Consider the following 20830-nt stretch of genomic DNA (forward strand, 5'->3'; position numbering starts at 1 on the left):
AGAGACCACAAAAACCCTGGTGGATTTCTAGTATGGAATCTGAAACATCTCTTCTTCTTCCAAACACATACTGCAGAACTATGCCAAAAAGTTGTTTTTGAATCTAGATTTTATGCAGTGATTTGAATAAAGGCGTCTTCGGCTAACAAAACATATTTGTAATTCAATGCTTATTTTCAAGTTCAGCTAAAAATAAAATCAATCAATATTAAAGACCCACTGAAATCCCTTGACTTAAAGGGCCCGACTTTTTTTTTTTAAGCCAATAGGATTTCATTATGTCACAGCAATAGAAAGTCCCTTTCACACATTCAGTCTTTACTGGTAATTTACTGGTAAATTGCATTTAACAGGTCATGTGTGAACAGAACATTCTGGTAAATCAGTGCTGCCAATTTACCAGTAAGAGAGGTTGTAAGATTACCAGTAAGTATGTGTGAACAAGAAAATATAGATTACCGGCTATTGGAACAAAGGACGTCAGACCACGCTGACAGCTTTGGGCCAATCATAACGTTTTGATACAGATGACGCGTTTACTCCCGCAGTGTATTAATTGCAGACGTCCTTAGCACAACCTCTATGAAGCCTAATGTGCATACTAGGGATGCTCCGATCAGGATTTTTGCAGCCGATACCGATCACCGATTTGTAATCTTCGTGATCGGCCGATACCGATTCCGATACCGATTTTTTTAAAGCTGATATGCAAGCTCTTTGATGACTGTAACTGTTACAATCTTTCTAAATAAAATAATACCACGGATGTTGCCTTTGTTATATTACTTGCAGTAATTAGGTAGTATATTATTGTTTTAATAGAGACTCAAATAAATAAGCACAACAAATATTTATTCTGCAAAGAGAAATTTAATATGGCTTTAAAAAGGCTTATGTCTCCTAAAAGTACTGAAAATAAAACACTTCACTACTGTTGTAAGACGCAGGTTTCGTTTGACGTCACCTAATGCAATGTTGTTTGGTCATGAGCAAATTTGCGACTGTCAGCGTTTACCACAAATGTGAAAACAACAAAATACGGACCGTGGATATGAAGTCATAACCCACCATTGTTTACAAATACAACACTGAGCTCGCCGGCCGCGCGGCACATTTACTTCCACTTTCTCTCAGAGTTTACCTGTATTTTGATACTGATGTGTGAATGATATCTTGAAGAAGAACGAAGACAGAATGTCACTACGTGTGTGAACAGCACATTTTTGTATTTACTGGTAAATTCATTTTGATAAATTCATGGTAATTTACCAAAATTACTGTGTGAAATGATTTGCTACGTGCTTCTGCTAATTGGATGTAGGATGTAATTGGGGCATTGCTAATGTAGAGAGAGGGCATTTAAAGGCGTAGTACAAGATGTTTGAAAAACGCTTTTGAAAAGGAGACGGGCCTACTACCAAAACACACTTATAGCCAATAAGCAGTAAGGAGCGTGTCTACTAACCGACATCCTTGCCGGGTTGCGTATGTGTGGGGCGGGTCTATCAAAAGAAGGTCCAGATTCTATTGGGGTAGGGGCGTGTATCTTTAGGTGATTTCAAATATCAACATTGGCTTTCAAACATCGTGGACTCCGCCTTTAACTGGTAGGTACTGAAAATGTAAGAATAACTACTAACCATGTCAAATGTTCATATATGTTAATAATAATACACATAGATTGGCCTGGGATGGTTAAAAAAACAAGAAATCCATGAAAAGGATCATGGTGAGTTTTTGGTAATAGGGTAAGAGCAGGAATGTGACAACATTTACATGCATGTCATTTTAAGAGTTAAATTTTTATTTGGAATTTATAAGTTTTTGCTTATGAATTATGACCAATACATACAAAAAATATAAAAGATACAAAAACATGTATGACCATAAACAATATAGCACTTTAATTTCACTTTAATCACAGCTGACTATAGTTCTAAGGTTGAAGACGTTCCCACATATAAGGCACCAAAACAAAAATATATATAGTTCCTGACTCATTCACCTATAAAATACTTACATAGGCAGATGGGGCATAGTTTTTGTGGGAATGGCGGAGGTAACACGATATTCAAATGTGAGCGATATACAACCTTCCCAATATTTATACAATGGTTAATGTTGACTCATCAACGCATCCAGTGTTGAAACCAAATGTAGACAGACATCTAGTGCTTTACCTGTGTGTACTCTAGGTGGCACCATCACACAAACATTCTTTATAGTGCAGGAGTGCTAATCAATTCACCAGCACATAACATGTTTAGGTAGCAATTTACCATATAATAAACATCTTCATTTTATTACTTAATTGCAAAATAGATCACTGAACTACGACTTCAGCAAACTGTTATATGCAATATATAAAATAATGCTGAACTATATAACCAAATTAGGCTACCATATAAGCAAACACAATGTTACTGAGCATTATAGATGTGTATAGATATATATACATATCTTCATACCTTCTGTTAAGCTGCTCCATCTGATGTGTGGAGCTTGACCTCTGCAGCCCGCTACTCTTTGTTGCGTGGCTGGGTCTCTGCCACGTGGTGGTGCGATTTACATGGTCCACATAGAAAACACGGCCGTGACTGTCAATCCTTGCCTCCCAGTCTGTGCCAGATGAACAACAATGCAATCATTAAAAACATACAAAAATAACCTAAATTCGTAGAAAGTTTCGAATAAGAGAAAAAAATGAAAGCTAGTAATGCATTACAGTTACAGTATATAGCAAACTCCAGTAAGTAATGCATAAAGCATGCTAAATATGCATGCAAACCATACTGCATGCATACTTTATGTCAGGGGCAAGGACCCCTTAGATGAGAGAGGCAGGGATCCCCTGATACTAAATGTGTAAAACAGATCTATTTAATTAAGCAGTAAGGTAAGAGAAGCTGCTTTATTGGTGCCTAATGACACCAACATGGACAGCAAACACACAAACATACACAGAAACCAAGCTCTTTGTCATACACACATCAAGCATCATACACAACAATATGCATTCAAGTTTATCAAGTCATTTTTGTTTGTATAGCACTTTTCACAAAATAAAAGCCCCCCAACTGTGTGAGTATATGTACAATCTAAATTTAGGGATCATTCTCCCTCAGAAATGGTGCACTTGGATTTATTTATTTATTTGTGTTAGTCTGTATATACTGATGTAACCTTAAGACTATTATTTTGTTCTGTTCCATCCTGTGCACATCTGTGCCTTTTCTTGGGTACAATGATTAAAAAATGTAAGCCCTTATTCCTGGAAGTCACATACTGTTAGCCAATCAGATTAGATCTTCCTAGAACTAGTAAGTGTTTTTCTGTTTCATGTGGATTTGGAACAAACACCGTGGCCCGTAAGCATGCCGCATCAGGCCGAAATTATACTTTGGGTCTTGCCAAGCTAGAGCACTCAAAGGGGAATGGGATTTGATTTATAGGTCTCCACAGGGAACAAATGGAGGACTCGCACTTGCCTGTGCCTGATACGGAAAAACAACAAAACTGACGTTTTCCCAAACCACATTAATAACAGGACTTGTAAATAACGGATTCGCACATAAATCAGTCAACAGATGTCAATATGCTACAAATCCCATTTCATCCATCTATTTGACTTCATTAACTATTTGTGAAAACGGACTATCATGGTTGCATGATATTGAGTTACACACGAGAGATGAGCAGGATGTTCATTGAACCTTTGTTGTAAAACTCACACTAAGACCATTGTTTACATGGCATCTTTACCCAAACATACCAATATTTTGTACAATGGCAAAGAGGTTCACTGTAAAAAATTAGCTGTAATTATGCAGTTGGTTGCCAGTAACTTACTGTAGAAGATAACTTTGAACAAACTTTTTAAAGTAAATAACATAAATGTAAAATCTGCAGTAAGTTACTGGCAGCTAGTTGTCAGTAATACCCAGTAATACTGTAACTTCTACAGAAGTATTTTACAGTGTTTAATTCCATAGGAATATTTTAGTATACTACTGTATGAAGTAATGGTACAATAAAAAATACTTCCAATGGTAACAACTAATATTTTACCTTTAAGTGAAAAATGTAAGTTGATAAAGTTCATTTTTAAAAGATTTTTCACTTAAAGGAACAGTATGTAGGATTGTGGCCAAAACTGGTATTGCAATCACAAAACTTGTGGCTAAAACTGGTACTGCAATCACACAACTTGTGGCCAATACACAAAATGACAACATAAACATCAGTTGAGGGCTACAAAAGTACTTTTTACTTAAGTAAAAGTAAAAAACTTGAAATTATGAAATGTAGTGGAGTAAAAATTACGATAATATGCTTTGGAATGTATTTTTTTCCAAAGAAAAACACTGATAAAATATGAATACTTAAAAAATTACTTTTATGTAGAAAGTGAAAATACTTAAGTAGTGTCCGCCTCTGTTCATTCCTAATCCATTGCTTAATGTTAAACTTAACTGTGTGCATAATCCAGTAAATGTGAATTATACCTGTGGTTACTCTGCTATAACACTTTTGTAAACTTAAAGGATTAGTCCATATTCTTAAAAAAAAATCCAGATAATTTACTCACCCCCATGTCATCCAAAATATTGATGTCTTTCTTTGTTCAGTCGAGAAGAAATTATGTTTTTTGAGGAAAACATTCCAGGATTTTTCAAATTTTAATGGACTTTAATGGACCCCAACACTTAACAGTTTTAATGCAGTTTAATATTGCAGTTTCAAAGGACTCTAAATGATCTCAAACGAGGCATAAGGGTCTTATCTAGCAAAACGATTGTCTTTTTTCACAAGAAAAATAAAACATATGCACTGCAATTTTAAACTGCATTAAAACTTTTACGTGTAGGGGTCCATTAAAGTCTATTAAAATGAAAAAAAAAATCCTGGAATGTTTTCCTTAAAAACATAATTTCTTCTCGACTGAACAAAAAAAGACATCAACATTTTGGATGACATGGTGGTGAGTAAATTATGTGGATTTTATTTATTATTTTTTTTAAAGAAAATTGGCTAATCCTTTAAGGGAAGCGACTGACTTTCAAACACTGTTTCAGGGCACTGTATATGACAAAACGATGACATACCATCCCTGTACAGTGCAACTGTACTGTTTTGCAGTAGTAGTATGTAGGTAACTAGACCAGTGTACATTCACAAAAAATACAGTACGGAGTAAAAAAATCTTCTGGGCACCTTTTTATACTGTATATCCTAGAGTAGATCAAAGCTTTCTGGAGCTGATGGCATCATCGTTTAAAGCGCCCCTAACCTAGAAAATGAACTTTTAAATGTGTTTCTATTAGAAAATGAGTCGCCAGTGTGTGTGCAGAAACATCCTATTATTATAAAAATCCATCTATTCTTCTTTGTGTAATCTCTTTTAAACCGCAACAGTCACACAAAACAGCCCTGTCAATGTGATGTCACAATGATTACACCCCACCTATGACCGCTCACAGACTCCGCCTTATGAGCCCATATTTCAACCTTCTGCCAGAGGCGCATGTTTTGATGTAGTCCAAAGCACACGTGTAAACGCTCTACCTCCTACTTTGCATACGGGGAGGGGAACAGAAGCAAAATCAGTGCATTTTTTAAATGCAGCCACAAATGGTCATGTTCAACATTGTGTAATGAAAGATCTGTGGTGTATTTTAAGCTGAAATTTACAGACACATTCTAGGGATACCAGAGACTATTTTTACATTGCTGAAAACACCTAGGTTAGTGGCCCTTCAAGGATAATTGAAAAGAAATAAGTTCAGCTTACTCTGCAGTATTTGCTGTTGTCAGCTCTCCTGAGGAGGTTTTCAGACTATTTTTAGCATTCCGAATTTGTTCCTTTTTTTACAGTGAACCCCAAAGCTCAGCAGGGTTCGCACAAGCGTGACACTGCACTAATCCTGAAAACCAATACACAAGCAAAAACCCAAAATGCAACTGTAAACCGGCATCCGTAGAGGGTTTTAAAATAAAAATTATTAAAAATAGTTAATATTATAGTCAAGTATTTATAAAAAAATGCACACATAAAAAATCTGAAATTTAGAAAAATAGACAATTTAACAAGGACTGGGAAATTGTTATGCTTCAGAAATGCTGGGTTATTTTTAATCCAACGTTGGGTCATAAAGCACACTGTAAAAAAATCAGTAGAAATTGCAGCTGGGTTGCCGGTAACTTACCGTAGATTTAAATTTATGTTATTTACTGGCAACATTTTGTTCAAAGTTAAATGAACATTAAACATTTACAAGTAGTTGTCTTTACAGAGTAAAAATAAAATAACAGCATCAAGCAAAACATTCTGGGAAACTAAATCTAAAGCAAAAAAACAGAAAAAGGTTGATGATGATTTCTGGTTCCCAGAATGCTTTGCATGAGGCTGTTATTGTATAGTTTTATTCTGTAAATCTAAAGACTTGTTAATATTTAAAATTTATTTAACTTTGAACAAACTCTTGCCAATAAATAACTAAAAATAATAAATAAATAAATTAAATAAATTAAAATTACGGTAAATTACTGGCAACCCAGCTGCAATAACATTGTAATTTCTACGGAATTTTTTACAGTGCAACAAACCCAGCCATCGGGTTAAATTAACCCAAAACATGTTTATATTTGACCCAATAATGAGATTAAAGAGCACCTATTGTCCGATTCAGGTTTTTAAATTTCCTTTGGTGTGTAAGTGTAATGTTAACGATATGCAAAAAGTACAAACCCGAAAGAAAACGATGAAAAAAGATCGTCTCCAACGTAAATCTCTTTTCTTGGACTACAACAAACACGCGGATTGTAGGCAACAGTTTTCTTCCAGGGATTGGTGATGTAGACAAGACTGACATTATCAAAATTCCTCCCACTTTGACTCGCAGCCTGTAAGTTAACTTCTGTTAGCAACCAAATCATTCAAACATGGTAAAAAGCGTCACATTTCCGCCTGACATCAGAGGTATTCAGGCCAATCACAGATTAGCTGGCCAATCAGGGACACAAATCAGTGCGTTTCAGGAAGAGAGTGAAATCTGGAGCTACAAAAATGTACGGTATGTGGAAAATAATGTGTTTTTTTAACCATAAACCACACAAACACATTGCATTATCCCAAATACACAAAATACCCTTGTTTTTAGCAATAAAATAGTTCCTCTTTAAAACAACCCAACATTTTGCGTTAAAACAACCCAACATATGTTAACTTACAACCCAACTGCGTGAGTTTGTCCCTTTTGACGAAAAATATCCCGTTTTTTAAGTCGATTTAAAGTCAAACAACCTTACAGACCTTCTATCAGTCGCTTTAAATACAAACTTAGTATGCATACTCAGACTCTTTGGCCTGTTACCACGGCAACTGTGGAGAAACCTCTCGAGAGATCGGCTCACGACTATCACTTATCTCTTGAGAGACAAGCTCATTTATATCAATTGTGCTTTGAGTTCCCTGGAAATCCCTTTTGAGAAATCTTGTTCACAGAATCGAAGACTGTACAGATCGCGTTCCAAATGGCCGAAAAATATTGTGGTGCTCGGGTCACAAGTGAACATGCAGTAAAGGTTTAGATGTTTTTGAAAAGCCGATAAATGAAAAATCGATTATGTGAGAGGGAAAAGGAAGAATGTTGTTGAGATAATACTGCCCAGTCTCACGGCAAGTCGTGTTGTAGTGGTGAAGATTTTGGTTGATTTGTTCGTGTTTGATGACGCGGGTTTCCGCTGTTTTTCGTGTCTCTGGAGACGAATGTCTTTTTCGTCCTTCCCAGCACGAATTTCTATCAATGGCTGTTCGTGTCTGTGGCACGACTTTCTTTATCGCGTCATTTTATATTTTGTTTTCTCATCGTTGTTTTCTATTTTTTGACAATTGTCGCTTGGGGTTTGGGTTAGAATCACTTTCTGCGACTTCCTAACCCAAACCCCACCTCTAACCCCAACTCCAGGCGAGAATAGTTTTAAAAGTGGACGAAAAACATGTAGAAACCAATGCAAAAAATAACATCCTAACGCAAACCCCGGATCTAACCCTAACCCCAAGCGACAATGATTTAAAAATAGGAAACAACGATGAGAAAACAAAATATAAAATGACGCGATAAAGAAAGTCGTGCCACAGACACGAACAGCCATTGATAGAAATTCGTGCTGGGAAGGACGAAAAAGACATTCGTCTCCAGAGACACGAAAAACAGCGGAAATTCGTGTCATCAAACACGAATGAATTGATCGGAATTTTTCGTTGCTATAGCACGACTTCCCGTGAGACTGTGTTGGATAATACAGGAAATGATTATGATGTTCCTGGTGAAGAAAGCATAGCAATGCTATGAGTGAAGCATTTATAAAGTCTGCCGAATGAGATGGAGTGGATACTTACTCTGGAATAGTGCTTTACCACTGATATATACATGCAAACTTTGACCAACATGCACATGCACCAATTTCAGTTTCAAAACGGATTACTCATCACACAAAAAAATATATAGCACATATTAATACACAAAGTCACAACTGCTTCTAACAAACTCATTGTCACACATTAGCTAGCATGTCTGTTGCAAAAGCAAGGGTAATGTTTGACTCAGGAGAGCTTACTTGGTGGTAATGGTTCATCAACACTTGGGTAAAGGTATGGGTCAGGCCGCAAAGCAGGAAACTGAGTGATTGCATGATGACTGCATTGCAAATGACAACGGCCTATGAACAAATGAAGGAAAACAAATACAGGCCCATGACTTCATGACATGTCCAAAGGGGCCAGTCTCAAAAAGTGGCCCAGTGTACGTGATTTCATGGACCAGATAGTGTTTTTCAGTAAAGGGGATGAGTAGAGGAGAAACAGCAAATAAGAGAGAGTTATTATTGGCTTTTAACAAGATCATCTTTAACAGTGTTTCTGAGTTTGAACAATAATTAGCTGCCAAACTCACTGTGAAAATGATCATGTTTATTTGGTTTCATATAGCAAATTGCATTGTAAATTACTTCAAGAAGTTCAAAGTTGCATGGCATACTTTGTTAATGGTGTAATCTTGATATGAAACTGCAAACGTAAGCACATTAAAGCTAGCTGAAAAGCTTTAGTGTAATGCATGCTGATGGAATGAATGTATCAGGCATGTTCAATATAGCATATTATTATTATTATATAAGCCCAGCATTCAAATATCTGAATATGTAGAACACCCTGTAAATCAACTACTGTACATTCGGTACACCCCCAAAGCATCAGAAAGTAAGCATTGTAACATGCCTTTTGTGTCATCATGAAAACCCTAAAGGCACACCTAGGTTTCACTATGTACTGTAGATAAACTAAGAATGCAATTGCATTTAATAGTTCCATAAAGTACCTTTCTGATCTCCATGTCCGTTTCAGCTAGTTCACTTGTTCTGAATGAAAACGTGTTGTTGAAATGCGTTGCTAGGCTAGTGCTTTTTGTCCCACTCTTCTATTATAGTTTATCAATACGGTGGAACGACATTGAAGCCTCCTTGGACTTACCCGTTCATTTAAGTAAAGAGAAGAAATTCTAAGCTTACAAAGAAAAGTCAGATCATTGCCAGAGGTCATTTGACAATAATAAAGACATATTTATGAATAAAGACATTAATTTTGATTAATAAAACACTTACAATACTACCCAATAACATCCATTTCAAAAAAGGTTCTTTGTATTGAAAAATAGTTATTTAAGTTATAACAAAAATTTCTCACCTGAAGACCTAACACTTGGCCCGGCAACTGGTGACTCCTCCCCCTGACCTTCTCTCTGAGGACTTTCCTCAGATGACGAACCCCTCCACTGACCTGATCCTTCTACTGACTCCCTTATATCTGGGCTCTGCATGGAGTCCGAGACTGACTCAAAGGCACTGTTCTCTTCCTCCTCTTCCTCCTGCGAGGAGAAAACGGTGCTCTCCGACAGACGGGTGCTGTCTACTGAAGAAAGGCGCGTATGGCTGCAGAGATGATTACGCCCTTCATAACCTGAGTTACTGTAGCATGACGTACTATAACAGGACGTGCTATAGCAGGAGGTACTGTAGCAGGAATTGTCACACAGTTCACACTCGCTTTCCCGTGGTCGCCTTCGGCTCCCCCCTCCACTCTCTACATCCCCGTTTTCACTATCCAGTCGTGGAGTGGATGGTGCAGGCCTTTCACCCTCCAAAAGCTGAGTGAGTTCAGATAGACGCTCGATGGAGAGGCTACGTGGCAGGGTACGTCTGCAACATGGTCCAGGGCATTCGAGCACTATAGATGGGGATTGAGCTTCAGACACCTCATCTTCATCCACGTCTCCATTTTCCTTGTCTTCTTCGGGTTTGACAGTAAGCTCTTCTGAAGATCCGGCGTCGAGTAGCTCATCCTCATCCTCATCTTGACTTTCGTGACGCTGGGCTGAAGGCAAGCTGTGCAGCAGATGATGAATGCGGATGTAGTGAGACCTCGGAGTTTCAGGATCACCACATGCAGAGGCGATGACCGTCTCTAATTCGGAAACAGGAAGTGAACTAGGCCGACTCTTGCACTTCCAGGCGCTCCTCCTGCAGGGTTCTTCCTCGCTCCCATCTCCTTCCATCGGTGCTTCCAGTTGTTCCGAGCCTGTGCCTACTTCACCCTCCACATGCTCCACAGCCGAATCTTCAGTTGGTCCCATGTCACCTTCATGGGTGTCTTCAATAACTTGGTTCTCCTGGACCTCCTGGACAGTTTCCTCGTGCATCTCCACAGGTTCTTGATCTGTTTCTTGTTCTTCAGTTTGTCCTTGAGTTGCATCGCTCAGTAGCACCTCTTCTTCCCTTTCACCTGTTGCAGGATCCTCCATTTCAGCATTCCCTAAACCTTCCTCTTCTAGTTGCATGTCCTTACTTGGTTCAGCCAGGGATGTAGGCAGCACAAGTTCCTGAGTCTCTACCTCTTCAGTACATTCAGTGGGGATCTCTAACATATCAGGCCCCAAACTCAACGTGTCCTCTATAGGTAGGTCAGCAGGAGCTGGTAGGTCCTCAATGGGCTCCTGCTCAGCCTGCTGGTCGGATATCACATCATAGACTGGCATTGCATTGAGTGACACCTCCTCATCATCTAGCACAGAGAGGAAATAAACATCAATTCAGTTAAGCAGGCATATGGAATAACACAGATACCATTAGAAATAATATGCAACTTTCCAGAGACACGTGACCTATTACCTTAGAGAAAACACTTGACAGGGACACTCCACTTTTTTGAAAATAGGCTCATTTTCCAGCTCCCCTAGAGTTAACCATTTGATTTTTACCGTTTTGGAATCCATTCAGCCGATCTCCGGCTCTGGCGCTACCACTTTTAACATAGCTTAGCACAATCCATTGAATCTGATTAGACCATTTAGCATCACGTTCAAAAAGAACTAAAGAGCTTCGATATTCGTCCTATAAAGTTGAGATTTTCTAGGCAGATATGACTAGGAACTATACTCTCATTCTGGTGTAATAATCAAAGACTTTGCTGCCGTAACCTGGCTGCAGGAGGCGCAATGATGTTACGCAGTGCCCGAAAATAGTCCCCTTGGTAACTTTCAATAGCTGGGGACTATTTTCCGTCGGTCTTAGTACATGATGTAACTACAGAAGAGTCAAGTTTTAAATATGAAAAATATCTAAACACTTTGGTTATTTTTTAACGCAATGCTAAATGGTCTAATCAGATTCGATGGATTATCCTAAATTATGCTAAAAGTGGTACCGCCAGACCCGGAGATCAGCTGAATGGGTTCCAAAACTATATAAAATCTGGAGCTGAAAAATTAGCATATTTTTAAAAAAACGGAGTGTCACTTAAAGGATTGCCTGCAAGTGCCAGACAATTTGGAAACTCAGAAGAGCTCCTCTGCCTGTCAGTTGTTTTGCATATTTGCTCTAGGTGGGATGACATAATTTTACCTGCCTGGCTATGTGTCTCTAAAAGGACAAGCAGATTCAGAAATAAACCATAGCTCTGGAAAAATGTCGGAGGAAATGGCCTGCAGTGAATTGCTCTGTTTTTCATCTGTTATCTTTCATGAATATTTTATAGTTGATTTCATATTTCAGTTATATGCTATATGTTAGAAAAAACATTGTAACATACAAACAAAAATGTAAAAATTTCAAGGTGAGACAGACTAGCACGGTGGTTCTCAAACTTTTTCAGCTTGTGGCCCCTTTTGTGTATGGTGCATTCCTTCGCCCCCCCCCCAAAGAAAATTTATAACCAAAAACAGTTCTAAAACTTCAAATTTACATTAAACAAAACATTAAATTATACAAAGTAGTGCTGCCTTATTTTTTTTAAGGTTTAATTTCACAGAATTCATGATAAATTAATGTATTTTATAAAAATGTCATAAAACTGGGGCCCCCCTGGCACCATCTCGCGGCCCCCCTGGGGGCCCCGGACCCCAGTTTGAGAACCACTGGTCTAGCAGAATGGCTAACAATGCTAGCAGCTACTGAGCCATAAAAACCATGCTGTATTAGTTTCATTTTAAAGTCATTAAACGTACCAACTATGGAAGTAATAAATGAAGTAATTTTAATACTTCAAAGCTCACACTCCTTACGTGTCATGTAAAAGGGTAAGATGAAGCAAACCTGGATGAATAGAGGATGTTATCTCAAAGCGAAACTGCAGCAGCCCACTGACATGATCTGTTGGAAGCCGTCGACCTAAAGTGTAACTCACCACGCGGTCTCTGTTTACACAAAAGAAAGATAAACATGCTTGACATTTTAAAATCCCAAAGTGATGGTAAATACTGAGCATATAACCATGAAATAAACAAAAAGAAATTATCACTTATCACAATACTTCCAAAATATGTTTTCCTACTATGGAAGTCAATGGACACTATATGCCGTGTGTTTACCATCATTTCTCAAAATATCTTCTTTTGTGTTCATCAGAAAAAAGAAATTCATACAGGTTTAGAACATCACGAGGATGAGTAAATGATGACAGAATTTTTATTTTTGGGTGAACTATCCCTTAGGGGTAGCCAAATTTCACATTTCTATTTTTTCACATGCTTGCAGAGAATGGTTTACCGAAACTAACTTACTGGGTTGATCTTTTTTTTTTTACATTTTCTAGGTTGATAGAAGCACTGGGGACCCAATTGTAGCACTTAAACATGGAAAAAGTTGCACCCTCAGATTCCAGATTTTTAATTATAATATCGATCAAATATTGTCCTATCCTAACAAACAATACATCAATGGAAAGAATATTTATTCAGCAATTCATATGTACCCTTGTCTTTAGATTTGTGGTCATATATATTTTTTAGCATTTACATTTATGTTTTTTAAACTATTAAAACGAGAACCTTGGGGGGGAAAAACAAACATTTTAGCAAATGTAAAAATGTGTTAATAGTTCAGCAGCTTCAGCACACTCAAAAGCATGCATCAAATGTATAGAAGTTATTAAATATTTAGTCAGATGTGTTTGATGATTTACCCAATAGCATGTTTCTCCAGCAGCCTCTGGACAGGCACCACCAGCTTCCCCAGAAAGCGCTTGATGATGGGTCTGCTCTTGGCGAATTTATCCTTCACCTCAATCTCCAACACGTCCGTCGGCAAGGACACAAAGTTGAAACGCTGTAAAAGTGAAAACAAACCAAACGTTTGCTGCATTATAGGGTTTGGTTTTACATCAGCAGATAATTACCAAGCATTGACATTCTGCTGGGGTTTCTCTTTCAGTTCTTCATGAATAATGCTGCTAATATGTTGCCTGAACTAAAATATGTTTATTTTCTCTTTCTCACGGATCCTCCCTTATCATTAAAAATAGGTTAAAATGTGATACATACATTTAGAAACACAAATTTACCATAAATGTGCTTTGGGTAAAAGTATCAGCTAAAGGAACACGCCAACTTTTTGGGATTGTACTGTAGCTTATTCACCGCAGAGTTAGATAAGTCCATACATACCTTTTTCATCTCCGTGCGTGCCTTAACTCTGATGCACCCACCGCTGGCCTAGCTTGGCACAAAGACTGGAAGTAAATGGCTCCAGCTTGCATACTGCTCCCAATAAGTGACAAAATAATGCCAACATTTTCCTATTTATATGTTGTGATTTGTATAGTCACATCATGTACAAATAACAAGGTCATATGAGACACAGCCATCTTTTAACCGTATACGTACTGGGAATTACAGTATATTCTCAGAAGGCGAAGCACTGCTACTAAAAATACGTTTTCATTGTTGTTTATATGTTGTTTTTTTATTGTTGTTTATATATATATATATATATATATATATATATATATATATATATATATATATATATATATATGTATATATGTGGTGTTTTTAATACGCTTGAAGACAAACCATGTGCAAATTCATCATTTAACATCCTTCTAGCTGCCATCCATCTGAAAACCGCAGCACTGGCGCTGTGTTCGAAAGTGCAAAGACTGGACTGTTCATGTGGTAGTTAACCACACAATCTTGCATTCATTTCAAGGAGCCATTTTAAGCCAACGTTACATCAGCAACACAACATCAAGCCTGAACTCAGCAGCTTTAGCAGTCATTAAATCGACCGCTCATCCCCCAAATAAATTCACTGTGTCCTCCTCAGAGTCCTGAAACAGCCAGACTTAGTAAACATTATGGTCAGTAGGGCAAGAAAAACACGGACAGGAGACTGCTGCTTATGTCCAAATGTGAAACATGCATGGTTTTGATGTTCAGGTTTCCATGTTTACTTACAATAAATTGGTGCAGCAGTAATTTAGCGGTAATGGCTCATGCACTTAGAAGAAAATGTTGACGCCAGCAAACAACTGCATGTTATTGAGGAAGGCTACTGAGACTCTACATAGAAAGATTAATCAAAGCCTCAGGCCATTCAGAAATACCGTTTTGTTGACAGAATCTGTTTAATCCCACGTCTCCTTTTCAGCAAAGTCCTCTAAATGCACGGAAGAAGAATATGATGAACAAAGACTCACAAATCGGATACAAATCAGAGTCGGATTGTCAAGCTGTATGTTTTTTTACTCAGTTAAAGCGATTGTCCTTCCAAAAAATATCTATTTTAATTTGTGAAGTTTTTAATATGAATACATCCCTTACAAAATTGCATTGACTACCCTCAAAAGGAAATTATTTATTCCCTGGAGCTGTGTGGATTACTTTTGTGAAGGATGGATGCACATTTTTTGGGCTTGAGGAAAATGGACCCCAGTTTTAAAGCTTGGAAAAGCTGGGACATTTTCTAAAATAACAGTTTGCCTTAAAAAAGGATGCACATATGTCTTTAAATGGCTTGAGGATGAGTAAATCATGGGTATTTTTCATTTCTGTGTGAACTATCCCTTTACATCAGGCTAACCAAATATATTAGAATATTATATTTTTTTGTGTAAAAAGGGCTACACATTTCAATTGAAAATGTAATAATGTGTCTGGGGACACACTTCATTAAATGTGAACAGAATCAGGGTTTCCTGCAGCACTTTGCAGTTCAGGCGGCCCGCCTAAGCTGGGAAACCCTACTGCCTTAACTAGGTCGTCCACACGGCCAAAATGAGAAAGACGTGGTCCGGACCGTCACTGTTGATTCGATATAATTGTTGAGCACTCTTGCTCACGTTATTTGTGTGCATTATTTACATGCTACAGTAGTTACACTCCTTTAATATAATGTAATTAATAGTGGGAAATAATCAGTTTTTACAATTTTTGCGCTATCTATCATCGTTCGGCAGACGTTCTACAAATCTGCTTTTAGTTTGTGTTTATTAACCCTTTAGTTTTACTTCATCATGAAGCTATTCCCGTTAGAGGTAAAAACATTTAATTCATTAATAATCTAGTATGCGTTCATTTTCTGTCAATGTTTCTTCAAAATTAAGTTTTATTTGAGTGTTTTAAATAAAAATATTTCAATGTTCATCATTACGCGTACACGCCGCCCCTTTGATTGCCACGTAAAATGTATTGACATACCACATCACAAATGGATCTGATAGAGATGGAGTGCTTATTGGGAAAGGCAATGTGTCTGAATCAAACTTTAGGATTTGTGACTGTTAGGTCAGGAGTTAATGCATCAGACGGGGTCACGCAAGACAGGCCGGTAAAACGCTTCCAGAATGTTAATAAATAAATCAGAGAGATGTTCACCTCTTAGTGTCTGGTGCTATGAATCAGCATAAATGGCTGGCATAGCGTTCTGTTAAAGGCGGAACTCTCACCCTTGTCACAGCCTATAAATAGCAATGCAATCAAACACAATAAACATCATGGGAAATGAGAGCACATGTCTCTGCAGATCATTTTTTTGTGCTGCAAAACCAGTCTGGTATAATGTGCATGCTTAAGAACCACCATCTTGACCTGAGAGGTTACTGCTTTGGGTTCATCATCTTTTACATAAAACAATATACATTTTCTGAAAACAACCTTTATAGTTTACACAAATTTTATCCATTTTAGACCAAAACATAAACACTTATATACACACCTAAATGATCACTAGGAACGCGATACTAATACTGTGTTTGACCCCGCTTTTGCCTTCAGAACTGCCTTAATTCTACGTGGAATTGATTCAAAAAGGTGCTGAAAGTATTCTTTAAAAATGTTGGCCCATATTGATAGGATAGCATCTTGCAGTTGATGGAGATTTGTGGGATGCACCTCCAGGGCACGAAGCTACCGTTCTATCACATCTCAAAGATGCTCTATTGGGTTGAGATCTGGTGACTGTGGGGGCCATTTTAGTACAGTGAACTCATTGTCATGTTCAAAAAACCAATTTTAAATGATTTGAGCTTTGTGACATGGTGCATTATCCTGCTGGAAGTATCCATCAGAGGATGAGTACATGGTTGTCATAAAGGGATGGACATGGTAAGAAACAATGCTCAGGTAGGCTGTGGCATTTAAACGATGCCCAATTGGCACTAAGGGGCCTAAAGTGAGCTAAGAAAACATCCCCCACACCATTACACCACCACCACCAGCCTGCACAGTAGTAACAAGGCATAATGGATCCATGTTCTCATTCTGTTTACGCCAAATTCTGACTCCACCATCTGAATGTCTCAACAGAAATCGAGACTCATCAGACCAGGCAACATTTTTCAAGTCTTCAACTGTCCAATTTGGTGAGCTTGTGCAAATAATAGCCTCTGTTTCCTATTTGTAGAGGAGATGAGTGGTACCCGGTGGGGTCTTTTGCTGTTGTAGCCCATCCGCCTCAAGGTTGTGCGTGTTGTGGCTTCACAGATGCTTTGCTGCATACCTCAGTTGTAATGAGTGGTTATTTCAGTCTTCTATCAGCTTGAATCAGTCGGCCCATTCTCCTCTGACCTCTAGCATCAACAAGGCACACACAGGACTGCCGCATACTGGATGTTTTTCGCTTTTCACACAATTCTTTGTAAACCCTAGAAATGGTTGTGCGTGAAAATCCCAGTAACTGAGCAGATTGTGAAATACGCAGACCGGCCCGTCTGGCACCAACAACCATGCCACGCTTAAAATTGCTTAAATCACCTTTCTTTCTCATTCTGACATTCAGTTTGGAGTTCAGGAGATTGTCTTGACCAGGACCACACCCCTAAATGCATTGAAGCAACTGCCATGTGATTGGTTGATTAGATAATTGCATTAATGAGAAATTGAATAGGTGTTCCTAATAATCCTTTAGGTGAGTGTATATTGAAATACTGAATATGATTAAAATACACAAACTATGAAATGTTAGAGACTTGAAAATGCATACTTTTGAAAACTACTAAAATGTGAATCTGTGAAAATGTATATTTAAAATGTGCATGGCTTGAACAGGATGTTTAACATTTCAAATGCAATGTTATAAACCATTAAAAAAAATCATGTTTATTACATGTTTAAACATCGTTTGACATTGCATGCATAATACAAATTGTTTTAGTGTAGCTTTTATGGGTCTATTTGAATTGAACATTTTCAGCAGCAAGGCATTATGGGAAAACCACAACAACCCAGCAGGTCACGTTCATCCACCAATGCATATAATAGTGTCATTAACCCCCAGAGGACAACAACGCTGAAAACCTTCTGTAGCTCACGTTTTGCCCAACACTGGCTTTCATCCAAGTCAGCCAAGCGTTTAAAGAGAAATGGGCCCATAATTCACCTCGCTGACATACTGCTAACCGCCTGACTAGTGCTGTGTATATCACATGCTGTACTGACTCTGAGGTTATCTCAGATGAAGAGAAGAGATGGACAACCTAATAAATGAATCATGTAAGAAGTACAGACACCATGTAGTAACAAAACGCCACCTTTAATCCTGGGATGTTCCTATGTACTGTACTGTATGGGTTTGTATGTAACACAGGCAAAAACAAAGCTCTTTCCCTACTGTATTCTCAGCTTTCTGTAATGCAACAAACTGAAGACTAAGGAATGCATTGTAGGTCTGTATATAATGCTTTGTATTTGTTTTTGATTACAGCCACAGACATTTTTATTTGTATACGTAGCCTTGTTGATCTGTTAACTATTTCTCCGCCATTGACGAGTTAACTCAGTTAACTCATCAATTAAGAGAAAACACTTCCCTGCCAATGACGAGTATTTCTGACTTTCCGTAATACCGCGGATAATAATTTTCTGCAACTTATACAACCCGGAAGTAACACCTCACGTGAGAGAGTAATGTTTTTAAGGATCATTCTGAATCTGATCTCTATCAAAAGTCCTTCACAAAAATTTAATTATATTTTGCTCAAAATTTTATGTTTTTGAAGAAACCGACCCATATTTATGAGGTGATAGGAAGAGAACTAATGAAGGTAGGATGAAAAATTTTTTTTGTTGTTGTTTAAAAGCAGAGGGTCTGTTCTTTCATTTGATATATTGTATGTTATTTATATTTATTTTAAGAAGAAAATTTTCTGGAAGGCATTAAACTTTTGTGAAAATCATGAAAAAGTTAGGTAAGTAGTATGTTCTGATCATGTTTAAAATCTTTATCAGCAGCGCAAAAAATATGCGCAAACTAAATTCTTTATTTACAGTAATTCACAATTACGACAAAACTACTTGTCGTATCTTGTCATGCTTCCTTTTTCTACAAGATATCACAAGAACCAATGAGATTCAAAGTTATCAATGTGCTGCCATATTTTAATTTACCACGCTGATCTAACTAAATAAGCTCAAAATATTAATAGATTTTTTGCACAATTGGTATCGCTTCGCTTCAGGAGACATTTATTAACTTTTTAATGGGTTACTTTAACGTGTGCTTTTTTGAGTTTCGCTATGGTCAGCCCCATTAGGCAATAACATGACGTCATCTTAAAGATTCTTTCTGATCCCATTTTTTAAACCCTAGTTAGTGTGTAATGTTGCTATAATAGCATTAATAATACCTGTAAAATGATAAAGCTCAAAGTTCACTGCCAGGCAAAATATTTTCTTTAACAGAATTCGCCTTTGAAAGCCTACAGCAAAACGGCCGGTTTGGACTACAGCCCTCTACTTCCTGCTTTAATGACGTCAGTAGAACAGTTTTTTGACTAAACTCCGCCCACAGGAATACGTTAGTCGCTAGCTTAGCTAACGGCAAGATACGCTAACGGCAAGCTAAGCTGCCATCGAATCACAACACACTAAACAAGCTACACAATCAGAACTCGATATGTATTTCTGAAAGAGGGACCTCATAGAACAAGGAAGACATCAGCACGTTTTTAGGACAGTGAAAACAGCGCTATACAGATAAGTAAATTGTGTAAAAAATACCGCCAGGGCTCCAGACTAACTTTTTTTACTAGGAGCACAGTGGCCCCCAACTGAACATTTTAAGGGAGCAACCAGAAAATTTAGGGGCACAGACCGTAAATTAATATGCTAACCAAATATTCACAATTCTACTAATTTCCACTGTATTACTAATAAATACTTTGATGATAGATGCAGAAGGTACAAAAGGTGCAGAAGGTGCTGTTTCAAATTCACAAAAAAAGGTCAAATTTACTGGTCGCACATGTGTGATTGGATGTAAAATTCAGTGGCACACTCTCAAATTTTGGTGGCAAAATGCCCTGACAGCGTTATTTTACACGTAAAACATGAACAAGTTATATTGCGGACTGTAAACACAATCAAAGCTTCAAAAACACAAAAAGAATGGGACCTTTAACTTTTTCCCCACCATTGATCTCGTCAATTAGGAAAAACGCTTCCCTGCCAATGATGAGTTTTTACGGCAATCCATATTTCCGCTATTATCCATTAGGTGGCTTAAAACACTGAAGCATCCACTGATCCAAAAACAGTAAAAACACTGTGTATGTTTTGATCATCGCTCTGAATCTGATCTCTAACAAAAGTCCTTTACAAAAATGCAATTATCTCAGCTTTTTGCTCAAACCTACCCATTTTTGAGAGGTGATAAAAAGAGAACAAATGGAAATAGGATGAAACTTTTTTTTTTTTTTTAAAGCAAAAGGTCTGTTTTTCATTTGATATATATTATGTTTATATATTTAAAGAAAAAAATTCTGAAAGCATTCAACTTTTATGAAAATCATAAAAAAATGCTGGTGCTGGCTGGCAAATTTTTTGAAAACGCTGGTGGGGAAAGAGTTCATATAAAAGTATTTGTTTTTGTTGAACTGAAGAAAGGAAGTGACATGAAGGTGAGCACATCATGGTGAACTATTCCTTTAACATTAAGCACCAAATCAATATTCTGAAACCTTACAGTCTGCTAAGCTCTGACAGCAGCAGCACTTATCATATTG

At 37.6% G+C, this 20830-nt stretch overlaps 1 protein-coding gene across 10 annotated transcripts in view; it reads right to left on the bottom strand.

The window, feature by feature from the left end:
• The window catches only part of hecw1a (HECT, C2 and WW domain containing E3 ubiquitin protein ligase 1a), a 78333-nt gene that overhangs the window by 23419 nt on the left and 34084 nt on the right, over positions 1–20830 (bottom strand). For 8 of the 10 annotated variants that reach the window (XM_055181975.2, XM_073863621.1, XM_073863622.1 and 5 more), the window contains 5 exons: positions 13514–13656; positions 12646–12746; positions 9743–11116; positions 8620–8721; positions 2469–2619 (listed from right to left, as the gene is read on the bottom strand). In XM_055181975.2, coding sequence (XP_055037950.2) covers positions 2469–2619; positions 8620–8721; positions 9743–11116; positions 12646–12746; positions 13514–13656 — 1871 coding nt within the window. The remainder of the gene's footprint in view (positions 1–2468; positions 2620–8619; positions 8722–9742; positions 11117–12645; positions 12747–13513; positions 13657–20830) is intronic. The other 2 variants (XM_055181979.2, XM_073863623.1) reach the window with 1 other exon arrangement.

The sequence above is a fragment of the Misgurnus anguillicaudatus genome, chromosome 25 (genome assembly GCF_027580225.2).
Source record: "Misgurnus anguillicaudatus chromosome 25, ASM2758022v2, whole genome shotgun sequence".
NCBI classification, from domain to species: Eukaryota; Metazoa; Chordata; class Actinopteri; order Cypriniformes; family Cobitidae; genus Misgurnus; species Misgurnus anguillicaudatus.